General features: G+C 33.5%; 1 protein-coding gene across 1 annotated transcript; it reads right to left on the bottom strand.

The window, feature by feature from the left end:
• Nucleotides 1-1,660: 1,660 nt before the first annotated feature.
• Nucleotides 1,661-9,510, bottom strand: TRIADDRAFT_61755 (uncharacterized protein; the record flags this gene model as incomplete). Its single annotated transcript, XM_002117690.1, has 31 exons — nucleotides 1,661-1,801; nucleotides 1,893-2,138; nucleotides 2,235-2,404; nucleotides 2,472-2,580; nucleotides 2,697-2,768; nucleotides 2,868-3,150; nucleotides 3,221-3,291; nucleotides 3,363-3,434; nucleotides 3,527-3,655; nucleotides 3,778-3,871; nucleotides 4,088-4,181; nucleotides 4,316-4,418; nucleotides 4,488-4,541; nucleotides 5,041-5,094; nucleotides 5,173-5,287; nucleotides 5,402-5,544; nucleotides 5,607-5,692; nucleotides 5,771-5,870; nucleotides 5,946-6,065; nucleotides 6,162-6,251; nucleotides 6,434-6,535; nucleotides 6,670-6,810; nucleotides 6,904-7,027; nucleotides 7,115-7,202; nucleotides 7,314-7,413; nucleotides 7,526-7,633; nucleotides 7,736-7,780; nucleotides 7,873-7,988; nucleotides 8,079-8,311; nucleotides 8,554-8,658; nucleotides 9,236-9,510. The coding sequence occupies 31 exons, from the start codon at nucleotides 9,508-9,510 to the stop codon at nucleotides 1,661-1,663; spliced, it is 3,783 nt and encodes a 1,260-aa protein (XP_002117726.1).
• Between the last annotated feature and the right edge of the window lie 3,365 nt (nucleotides 9,511-12,875).

Raw genomic sequence — 12,875 nt, 5'->3', positions numbered from 1 at the left:
TAAATGCTCGCAATGAATCCTAAGTATAGAAATAGCTTTATAATATTACCTTGAATTTAATTTTATTTCAGATTTATTCATATTACAGTATTGCATTAGCAAAGTGCGATGGCTTTTAGTAAAAGTTTACTGATACATTTTGGCGAGATATACTGGTTTTGATACGATAATCGTTTAATGCATTTATGCGTACGATTGTTTTAAGCTCAGTTAGAAGGACTTAAAAAGTATCTTATTCCAACCTTATTTTACTGCTCTTAATCTTTTCATCGATATAATCTGCTACAATTACTCGTATATTTGTCCGGTTTATTACTGTGACATGACTACTTCTAAACTATGTAATTTTTGTCTCTATTAAATCAACAAATTAGTATCCATCAACTCCACTAAATTTCCTTATATGTATAATACTGTAAGGCAAAGGAGAAGCATATATTGTATTTGATATTTCAGATTAACCAACATGAGCACAGTACATAATTTACGATTCATACACCACTACGGTATAAAAATATTAGTTGCACGTAAATTAATTATTTATCCAAATTTCGAATGTCAAGTTTGAAGAATTCTCCGTAATTTATGTATCCCACTACCCGATAATCGTGCCGCTAGTATACGTAAATACTCCTGCAAGCGCGGGCTTAAGATAAATTTTAAGTAGGAATGTATTCTGTTCTATAATAAAAATAGCTGACTACTAGTAATTCATTGCATTAGCTAATAAGCTTTCTGAACAATTATATTTATCTATCTCAACTAGTAACATTTAAAGAAGAGTCACACATTTGAATGTCTGGTAACAAAACTACTTCAGAACCTCAATAACAGCACTTACGGTCCCTAGGATATCAGTCTTGCTCTAAACTTATACAATGTACTGTACAGTCCTCCCTCCCATTTTCATATTTACGGTATTAAAATCACTCATATAGTCTATGCGAGTTATCAATGAAATTTTCTGCACATTGATATTATTATGGAGTGTATGCAAACAATGTAAACTACGCTTACTGAGATACGAAATTTATAGTAAAGCATGCTAATTTCTTCCTGTAAGTTTGGTATCTCAGAATTATATAAAGAAATAATTGTAAAATGTATAAACGGGACATAACAGCTGATGCTAAAAATTTACATATATTGCTTTATTTCAAATAATTACAGGACATTTACTTTATGTATAGTTTAAAGACAACAATAAATTTCTATGAAAAAAACTAAGTTAATCCTACTTTGAAGAAAGCTTTCGTAATACGCGCACGTTGTATACTGTTAAAAAATTTTAAGTATTTGGCTTTATTCATTAAAACCATTAAGATACAAACTTACTCTTTATCGTCAAAGTTAGAGTAGCGCAATTACTTTAAAAGTTTGAAAATATCGTACAGTACAATTTGCCTCTAATGTTTCTAATGATCGTACAAATAGCATAAAATAGCTCATACGTAGAACACTTTTACTTCAAACACGCAATACTAGGATATCAGAAACTTTCAAAATAGTAAATGAATTAACAAATTTAGTACGAGCAGTCGATCGATCTTTTAGTGTTTATAAAAAGTTTTGTTTAACACTAATTCGCATAATCTCATCCATAGTAGAATCTACATCAAATAGAATAAATTTCAAAACAGATAGTAGCAAGAATCAATAACTATCGAACAAATAATGTATGCAGAGCATGCCATTGAGAATGCTGTAACAATAAGTTATGTCTGTCCATTTTATACTCGTTCTCCAAAGTTGGTATCGTTACTTTTCCAATAACAGGAGTAGCAGCTTGTTCATAGAATGACTAGGATGATTAATACAGTGAGTAAAGATGCTATCGTATTAAAGACTTAATTATAAAGTAAAGATAAGAAATTTATGTATGATTTAAATACCTTTGAGAAAACAGGGGTAACAAATGAAGAAAATGTAGTCTTTGATACACCACCAGGAAGTCGATTAGCAACAAATGTTGATACTTTTTTTTGAAGTTGGTCATACGAGGATTGCAGTTCATTTAGAGAAGCAACCCTGTTTACCAGCTGGTGACTAGGTTTTTGTTTTTCTGAGGCTGGTACATTTCCAGGCTTTCTGTTGCTAATATCAACCACTATCGGATTTGAACTAGCGGACTCAATTCTCTGTGGTTAGATTTTACAGATGAAGAATTTTAAATCAAAATATATGTTGTGAAAATTCTTAATAAAAAATTTTAATATTACGAATACAGTACTAACATGAAGGACATCACATATTTCTCGCACAACTGATTGTACAGAGTATTCAGTAGTTTTAGTGGTAGACCTTGACTTAATTTGCATGGGTGCTCTCGAGGAGGCAATCTGAAATGTTGTATCTGTAGAATTTTCTTTGTTCACATCAATTTTCGTTTCTTTTTCTTGCTCATCTAGTAAAACACGTCAGTTGATTATATTAGAGGTAGATAATAAAATTATAAACATCTGTTGCCTTACCGTCTATAGTTTCCGTGTTTCCATCAGCTTCTTTTTCTGCTTCTAATTCATCGTAAGGCTTACTTAAACTATTCGGCAATATTATTGGTGGAAGGCTTGCTAATTCAATCTAACAAAGCCAGATGCAATCAATTTGTTTTAAACGTTATATACAGGTTTAAAAGTACTGTAATAGCCAGATCACTATGAGCGAATTTAAATAATAATAATACATATATAGAGAACCTTAGCTTTCTCTCCCTTTAATCGAAGGTTTTCATTTCTAAGATAGCGAACCGTTGACTTTAAAATATCCACCTAGCATAAGATTTTTTGTATCATTCTTTAAAATATTGACTCCATGAAGTTGATTTAGTTCAAGCACGTACAATTTTTAAGCATAGCTATTTTAAGAACCTGTTTCAAAATACTGTCAGAATCTCGGATAACAACTTGAGACGTTTCACCAGCAATTATAGATCCAGGTGTAATAGTGTTACTATCAGTATTAAGATCAGTGCCTGATGATCCGCTTAATCCAGCAACAATAGCAGCTATTCCAGATGGCGGACCACGTTGAGAAATATTAGTCATCATCGATTTTTTAGCGACAGTATTCAGCCTTTTCTCTAATTCTTCTTTTTCTCTCTCTAAATCTTCAATGTCTTGTTGTAGTCCATCCATCGCAGCTTCAAACACACTAATTCAGTTTCATAGTATTTTAATTTAAGTTAATTATAGACTGAAGCAACGATTGAATAATTGATAACCTCTCCTTCTTAGCCAATTCTTCTTTCGTGTGTTCTAGTTTCCTTTCTAAATCCTGAAGGTGGGCTTGCGACTGCACAAATATCGGAAAATAGCAATTAATAGCAAGCCTTAAAAAATGGCATTCATCACTCTTCAGGGCACCTCTTTTGTCGCATTTTCAACACGTTTCTCCAACATATTAATTCGTACTTTGAGCTCTCCTATTTCATCATTCTAGGCATGATATGACAGTAACATTTATAGGGTCTGTAACGCAAGGATAGGCTTTACATAAATCTTATTTCTTATAGTATATCCAGTATAACCTTTCCCTTAAGACCCTTTCGAAGTTCAGTGACCGTTTCTTCTTTCTCTTTTAACTTCTTTTCAACTGCAACAGCACTGTCAATGATTCCAATCATTTCTTTAGCTCGGATAGAATAAGGGGCCTCTCCCTATCAATTAGGTGGTTCAAAAAAATTACTGCAACAATTAGTGTAAGCAAATGTTTCCTATCGCAGTAGGTGACGAAAATACAAGTGAAATGAACTCATACTGATACTATAGTGTACTCAACCTTGTATCCCTTATTGCCTTCATTGTCATATTCACCACTTTGCAAGGCATCAGCAATCGTTTGCATATCGAATTCAATTTTCTCTAGTAAATCACTATACAAGAGAAAATAGTTTTTACAGTTGTATTAAAATACATCGATAGTGTTCGAGTTTAAACCAAGACTAAGATCGGTAGCAATGCCTGTGAAATCATTCGCAAGTAAGCGCCGATTTTGCTCAATAGGAATTGGAATCTTACGCTAGCCAAAAATAACAAGCAAATAGTACATACGCTACTGAGGAATAATAAAATCCTACAGTTTGTATTACCGTAGTGATTCCAAGGAAGATTCACTTCCGTAGGATTTATGAATCAATTTTAGAATAGTATTCTCGAGTTCATATTCAGATATATTAACATCTTCTAAAAACGTCAATTAAGATACCGTAGGTCATCAAATAAGATTGGAATTTTTATTACCGAAATTTAATAACAGCTCAATAGAACTTTATCTAACAGAAGGAAATTATTTTCATTATCAGTAAGTGAGACCATACCTCCCGGTGAGATTGCCTGTACATTAATATTCGAACATACATCTTGGAACAGGAAACCCAACGTTCTTAAGCAATCATTATGCTCAGACAATGTATCATAAATCTGTAAGACAATCAAACTATAAAGTATCCATTGTATATTACAATACCAAAAGGAAGTAATTTTCATTACCTTTTTTGGGAGTTCAATTATACTGTTTCCATCTTGCGGGATGTTCCTTTTAACCTAATAATTATAATTCATCAGATTCATATTACATTGCAATCTCTTCCATCGTTTAATGCTGTTTACGTTTAGTAGTGAGATTTGAAAAAGAACACAGTTTTAAAATACGGTTACCTTTCGGCAGTGTTGTCGGATATTCATAATTATCCTCGATAGATCAGTCAGCCATTGCTTAACATGACTATTATCTACATGCTTTCGAAACAATGCATATCATTTATAAATGGAAATTATAATGGCCACATTAAAAAAACGTACTGCTTTAAGAAGTACCGCTATTTTATTACCTTCCCAATTATCAATAACCCAGATAGATTCACGGACAAATAGTCAGCTAAGCAACCCAAACAATTTGCATGATCACAAAGGAACATACAATGGTCGATAGGTTCATTTGTTAGGTGCGTGTTAACTAGGTGCTATCACACAAGCAGCGAATTTATGGAGATTGTCAGTTTAATGACGTAAAAGTTTGAATATTAATTTCTACTTGAAAAACCTTAAAAAATGCTAAACATTTCTGCAGAGAATCCAATGAACAGTTTTCGTCCAACTATGCACATATAAAATACAAATTATTTAGCAGCTTCATTTTTAAACATAGCGCTGTTCTATTAATGCTCATTCAGACCTGATCTTTTCGTAGCAATTCTATAATATTATCAATAGCTTTTTCATGAGGAAGAGTGTCTGCATATAAACTTCCTAATTTACTAAAAATCTCCATACTGCATACCGACATGGCACTAGATAATTAGCACACACTCAGAATTACTGATAACACAAAAAATACAATGATGCAGTGTAACTGATATTTGTAATATGAAATATCCAACATAGTTAGTTAATAAGTATCTAACCTTTCGATTCTGTTAACTATGATAATTAGATTTGAAAATTCCTGAATTATTCTACATCCAAATTCTACTCTCTCTAATTGCGAAGTATCCACATTGGTAAGATCTAGAGCGTCACCTATTGCAAACTGTAATAAAGTTAATAGCTAAAGTCAAGCATAGAAACAAGATAAAAAGTATATTAACACAAATGTCAAAAAATGCTTACCCTTTCTTTTACTTGTGTTGAGATGATGGAGGACTTGCGTGAAACTCGATTCATTAGAGTCATAACTAGTAAACAGTCACGTTCGCCTAACGAAAAGTGAAACAAATATCATAAAATAGTTCCATTGGTTATTAAATTTCAATAATGGTGTGATCGAATCTTACCACCGTTGTCAACAAATGATTTTGGTAAGAACGTCAGTAGTAAGTCGTTATAATAGTTCAGCATTGAGATCTCTACTTTTAATAGTTCGATATCAATCGCCTAGGAAGTACCGGTTAAAGATAAAGTAGTTTAAGGATAATTGACTATTAATGATGTTAAATTTGTAGGTCATACTTTGCCGTGTGCTTTCGTGGTTGCCATTTTTAGTTTGTAGTCAATGGCTTGAGTATTTATTTTAGGGCTTTCTGATACAATATTTGACTCTAACTTTTCTCGATAAGACACATTTTCTTCCTAGCAAAGTTGTATAATCAAGTAGATAGTAATTATACTTTTTGACAGTAACATTCCATTACATTCTAATTAACTTTGCGACTTTAAAAGCATTACCTGTAGTTGTTGTACTAAGTCACGGAATTTATTGATGGTACTTGATTGATCTGCAGTTGTATTTATTGCTATCTCTAGTCGTTGGTTTCTCTAACACCGTGAAATTCGATGAGAAAATAGATTAATTATTAAACGATCGAAAGTAATGTACCGCAAAGGTATGAGCTTTATTCAATTGTATATGAGGCAGCTGCGATTTTATATTGAAAGATTAAATCAGCTAGTCAAAATTCGAAATAAAATCCTCACAATTTTTTAGTACACATCTATACCTCAAGTAGTTCATTCGTTAAAGAAGCTATTTCGTCTCTCAAGTCCCTCTCTAGTTCTTGATGGTTCTCTTCTAATTCGTCGTTCATATCGACCAGTGCTTCCTATGAAAATGGTAAAAGATGTGACAGATATTTTATTTAATTGCTATTATTAAATTAAATCAGAGTAATTTCGATTGTAATATAATTAATTAATCAATTAACAATAGGCTTTAGCGTTTGTTAGCACTTGTTACCAATTCATCGATTTGTTCATTTAGCTCCCTGTTTCTTTCATCAAGCTCTAAATTATTATCTGTTAGTTTTTCTAACATGTCTTGTGCTCCAACAGCGGCATCAACTTGTTCTTTTAAAATTTCAATAGTTTCTTCCGCATTCTAAGACACACAAACGTATGCAACGTTAACTTTGCAATTTAACACGTTTCGAACAGTAATATGCGCGTATATAAAGAGATAGTAGCCTCCTACCGCCAGTTCTGTTCTAAGTTTCGCTACATCAGCATTTATAGACTTCAGCTGAGATGACTTTTTTTTCAACTCTTCAGCAGTTTGGGCGTGATCCTGCCTTTCGGACATAGATAACTCTCGCATTCTAGTTGGAACAATAACACAATAGAGGTTAAATTAATTAACTATAGAATATTGTCTTTCGATATTGTATCTGTGATATCAAGCGCACTTAATTAAGGCATCCTTAAGCTGTCTTTGTTGTTTCTGTAGTAACTGGACCTGATGAGTTGTTTCACTATCATTATTACTCCCGGTAGCTGTTCAATGAGTATTTTTACGGATTCATTAGTAAAGCATTAAAGTATCATGTAATTGGTAGCGCCTTATTGATTGTAATCTGGGTTACTAAAAGAAGACAAAAACTTCACCTTTTAGGTCTTCAACTTCACCTTTCAGTAGTTCAATCTCACTTTTTAGTTCTTCAATATTTTCTAAGCTTTGCTCACATTCATCCTGTAATACAAGCACCTACAAAGAGTTGTGATGTTCGTCAATGCTACTCAGTGAAGCAATATAGCATAATATTCTAGAAGTATATCTTTCAAGGTGCCTGCTCTGATCCAGTCTAAGTATGCTGTACCTTTTCATTGGCCAATTCCTTGTCTAGCATAGCTAACTGAAGCAATTCCTCTTTTTCTTGCATTTCCGTTTCAAACTTTTCCTTAAATTCAATAGCTTCCTTAGCTTCCTAAAGTTTAATGAAATTATTATTGCTGTCGTTATATTATACATATGCAGAATCAAAATCTTTTCATGATGACGGACTTGCCGTCAGGATTTTAAATTGAACCTTTTTTGCTTCTTTAAGCTTCTTCTGCAAATCCGATTGTGCTTCCTGCCATTTTATTTTGAATTCATTTAACTACATAAAATTGGACCTTAGCGTCAATAAACATAAAAAAACGATGACATTAGATATTATTCAACCTGTTGCAACTGCAATTTTAGCTTCTCGTAATCTTTCATCTTTAACGCATCTTCTTCTCGTTTTCGCTTCAGGATTAATAATTCCTCCGCATTATCGTTGGATGTAGACGTTTCCACTAGCATATAATTTTGAAGCAACGATATTAAATCTTAGCTACGGATTACATAAGACAGATACGTTTTACAAACTTTGAATGAAACCTTACACTTGACGGAGTGACCATCAGAGGTTATTGACGGCTGCTTTGATACAGGATTGACAATAGAAGAATTTTTGGTAGCATTTTTGGGAGAAGGTAGCGGTTTGCTAATATTAGTGCTTGCATCTTTAGCTACAATCACCGATATTTGGGGCCCGGATTTTCCTGTCTTAACTCCAGTAGGTACTGTGGATTTATCTTTTGAAGGTCCGATGGCAGAAGAATCCGGTATTTCGACGCTTTGATTCCGTAGGAACGCTATGAAATTATTAATATCATAACATCATACTACTGTATTAGTACAGTAGAGTGAATCGAAAAAATGTCTTTAAAGACTTCTGAAATTACCCATGTAACCTTATTATAAATCTACCGCAGTGCTAAGTAAATTCGATGTTATTGAATTAATTAATAATGATCATATAAGTAAACAGAAAATTTTAAAGTCAACGATAACCCAGTACTCAGTAATCTTACTCACTTAAGCTTTTCAGTACTGGTACTTGCACTAACGGACACTGCAGGAGTTCTCGGAGACGTCGGGGAAGATGGCCCAGTGTTTCTTCTCTTCGATTCAACAGGAACACTATATGCACGACGCAATAACGCCATCATAAATATTACATACCATAAGTAGTGGTTATGTTTTTGAATGTAAAATTTAAATGGTTAAACCGGACCTTTGATCCCAACAATCATGTGAATATACACTGAATATAGAGATCACGGTAATAATTAACTACGATTTCCTATTCGATTAATTCATTCAAGGCGTCTGACATACCCATATGATATACACTAAATAAATTGCTAACTCAGGTTAAATAGCAAATTTCCATGAACTTAACCCCTTTTGAGTTAGACTAATGATCATTAACAATGACAGAGCTGAAGGCAAGAATATCCAAAACGTTATCTTATTAGCTCAAAGTAACTATTTCGAGTTTCGTTATAACAGTGCGTAAAATCGTACTTTCATAGAAAAAATTAGCATAGTAACATATCAATATTTTTCATCACGCAATACGCGTACTTATAATTAGCCTTAACTAAGTGACTGCGCCTTGTACTGCACTGTGCACTGCAGCCTGTATCGATAAATTTTGAATTTGTTAAAATAGATAACACCAGTAGCAATGTTTAGTTACGTTAATTTAACATACGATAATTTCTCGGAACTTGAAGTTACGTCGGTCGACGGTACTTCTTCAAGAATATTAATTTGTGTAGGTCTTACAAACATGCCAAAATTATCTTCACATGTAAAATATCGCTTGCCCTGTACTGTGCCATTATTTTTGCCTTTTGGCTCATCCAAAATTATCCCGACCCATTTACCCGGAGCAAAGGAGGTAGAGCCAATATACGCAACAGTGCCTATATATCCACGACCGGGTACTTCTACCTTTTGACCAAGTTTGATACTTTTTTCCGACATAGTAATAAATGGTATTTAAGACGTTTGCAAACTTGTGAGTTGCAAATTTAGGGATATTCAAGAAATTTTTGTGAAATTTGTAGAGTACGGTACAGTACAGTACAGTACAGTACCTCTCAGAGTAACCGTCAATTAATAGTTTGTAGACAACTTTGTACATATGTACTGTACAGTACAGTACGGTACAGTGTACGGTATTATTGGTAGCTACTTTGGAGAGTGTAGCCGTAAATGCTACAGTACAGCAAACTGCACATTTAGTGCACAAGTGCACTATACAGTACTGTATTGTAGTATTGAATAATTAATTTTAGTGCAAACTCCCGTCGCTTTGCTGACGGTTTACGATAATGTGCTCATTTAATTAACAGATAGTATTACCATTTGTCGTAGACCTGTCAGAGGTTCAGTAACTTTATACCGTGTACTGTGTATAACCGTTTTACAACGTAATACCGGTCTGTACTACTGTGCACAGTGTACAGTACAGTACAGTACAGTATATTGTACATTACTGTACTGTACGGTTTTAAATGTACAGTACTATAATGTATGGTATGTACAGTACAGTAAGTTTAAAAACTGTTTAAAGTTCTATGCTGCTATGCTATGTTGCTGCCAGACAGCATCGTTGAGTACTTGAGTTCATGATAGCTGTACTGTACTTGTACTGTACAGTACAGTACAGTACAGTATGACACTACAGTAGCTACAGGTACTACTCAGTACAGTAAACATTAGGGATACAGTAACTTAGAGATTCTTAGCAGTGAATGTGGAAACGTTTATAGCAGAGTTTAAGATTAAAAATTATTAATTTAGATTAAAGTCCTGTAAAGAAGTGAAAGGAAGGCGAGAACTTTTAATTTTTACTACGAGATGAGTAGAAGTTTGAAATTGCATAGCTTACATATTATAGGTACTGATGTTAATTAATGAATTTACGCGTGTATGCTCAGGGAAACCTTTAACATCTCTGCATTTCTGCTACCACAATATCGCAGAATCCGATGTTAATGGAGATTCATTAATAACTTGGTCTTTTCCCGCAAGTAATCAATCATTCTCTGACTTAATCTTGTCGAGATCAAAATTAATGAATGCTTCCCGAAAAAATACAATTGACTTTATATTCGGTAGACATTTGCATGACTGGTATTACATTCAAGCAATGCCATTCGCGAAAGAACAACTTTCTCAGGTTACTGTTTGCGTTTCTTTGATTCTAGACAGTACAGTATAATGATAGAACTATGCAACCTTTCTACTATTACTGTACGTACTGTACTGTATACTGTACAGTGTACAGTACCCTAACAATCTAGCAAATGCAGTCCTTGTAACTGTACACACGGTAATTATTAAATGCAGATAGTGAAATGGATACGTTACAGCAGGGAGTATACAGTACAGTACAGTTACTAAACAAATTTCTCCTATTTTTGTACTCTTTATAGGTGAAACAATTTTGTGTGATACTTAGATGCAAGGTTTGTAGTGCAATTTTTCGTAGTTCGCTGTAAAATTAATTAACTAAACGTATGGCTTTCTACATTCGCATGCAACGAGAATTGCTAGCTTCTGTGGTATGACTTACATACTCGTATTTGTTTTAATGTTCTTTCGGAACTTTGATTCAAATATTGATGGGGCATTATAGACAAGTTGTAATTATTGCTCACTGCATATGCTTGCTGTCTAAATTTTAAATAGTATTACACTTTAATGTATTAAAAGCACAAGTAGTCACATTTGTTTCCTAAGCCGCATGGTGCTTTTCATCAAGTTTAGGACTTTCACCCAGAAAAGTATCAAGAATTCTGCAAATTTCTTGGGGATATATATAACATTTGTGGAAATCCATCGCTAATGGCTACAGCTTTTATATCAGTCAATGTACATGGCTTCTGGAATCACGAGCAATTTGGTACTTTTAATTTTGATAAGTTTACCACTGTGTCTGCGTTTTATGCAACGTCCGCATGCATGCGAGGTAACGATATTATTATAATTATGAAAGCTACGGTAACGGTACTTATCGTTAGATATCCAGTAAAAGAAATTATCCGCGATCTTATTTTGTTATGCAGTCATCAACTATTCCATGCTATGCGGTGAAGCTACAGTACAGTATATATTCAGTATTTATTGTCTTATGGCTGTTGTTAAGCATTAGATACCCGCTAACTACTTGTTATAATACTTTACTGAGTGTAAGGTGAACGAGGACTTCTAAAGATTCGTACAATAATCAACCTTTTGTTTCGGCATTTGACAGCCTGGACAACATGCGAAAGTTATAGGATGCGGTGTCGATAGCATATTATATACTGTATATCTATGAATGTTGTCGATTCTTAAATCCCAACTGTCAGTTAAGAGTCTAAGAGGCTTTATGACTTGTATGATTCGACCGGAGAAGAACTATATGATTTTTCTAGCGGTCTGTCACCATAGTGAACTATACCATCAAATGCAGAATTACAGTACTAGATAGGCTTACTGCGCAACTTTAATGCTAAATCCTATATTTCTCCTCAGATTACTGTCTTGAAATTTTATCTAGATTCTACAATATACGGTACTAAGAGACTGATATACAGTACAGTAATATTCAACCATTGTATGATATGCTTACACACTTACACTCTAAAAATTGTACAATGAACAGTTTCCACTAATTTCCAAATACTCTACAGAGTAAGCTGCTGAAGTGGATACTTTTCTAGATTTTTCGAAATATCGTAAAACATTTCCGTTACTGGTGTCTTGATAGCCTAACATTAGGTAATATTGATTTCTTTTAACTTAACAACTTACCCAAACACTTTAAACTAAAAGTAGCATTTGGGTGCTAGGCGCTCCTAAATTTAGCAGATCTTCAGTATAATCTCTCTAGCAAAAAGTAGCTCTTATTCCTTGATGCCTGCAAAGACAGGTATCTAAACTTCCTAGGTAACATCATATTTTCTAGAAAATCGCTACTGGGTTATGCATTTCATTTTAAAATTAGACAAATGCTGTATTAAAGTACACTGACTAACGAATGTTCCCTAGGAACCGTAAAATGACGTATGCTCTACGTACATGCAGTAATGCTAATTGTAGACATTTGTAGTACATCTCCAGTTTGTTATTAACTAAGCATACAGATGTTAAAATTTCTTAAAGTACGTATATTGATGATACGGAAGATTTTTACCGATTGAAACAAGTGTGAAAAGCTTTCACCTGACGCTTGTTGCTTTACTTTATTGCTGGCTGTTTTTCCTTCGACCGAAACTGATGTAATTATAATTGTCTAATCATAGAAAGCCTAATTTTGTTAATGTTCCATTTCATTTAACGATAAACTTAGGACTGAT

The sequence above is a fragment of the Trichoplax adhaerens genome, genomic scaffold, assembly GCF_000150275.1.
Source record: "Trichoplax adhaerens TRIADscaffold_28 genomic scaffold, whole genome shotgun sequence".
NCBI classification, from domain to species: Eukaryota; Metazoa; Placozoa; class Uniplacotomia; order Trichoplacea; family Trichoplacidae; genus Trichoplax; species Trichoplax adhaerens.
This window is presented reverse-complemented; position numbering and strand designations above follow the sequence as displayed.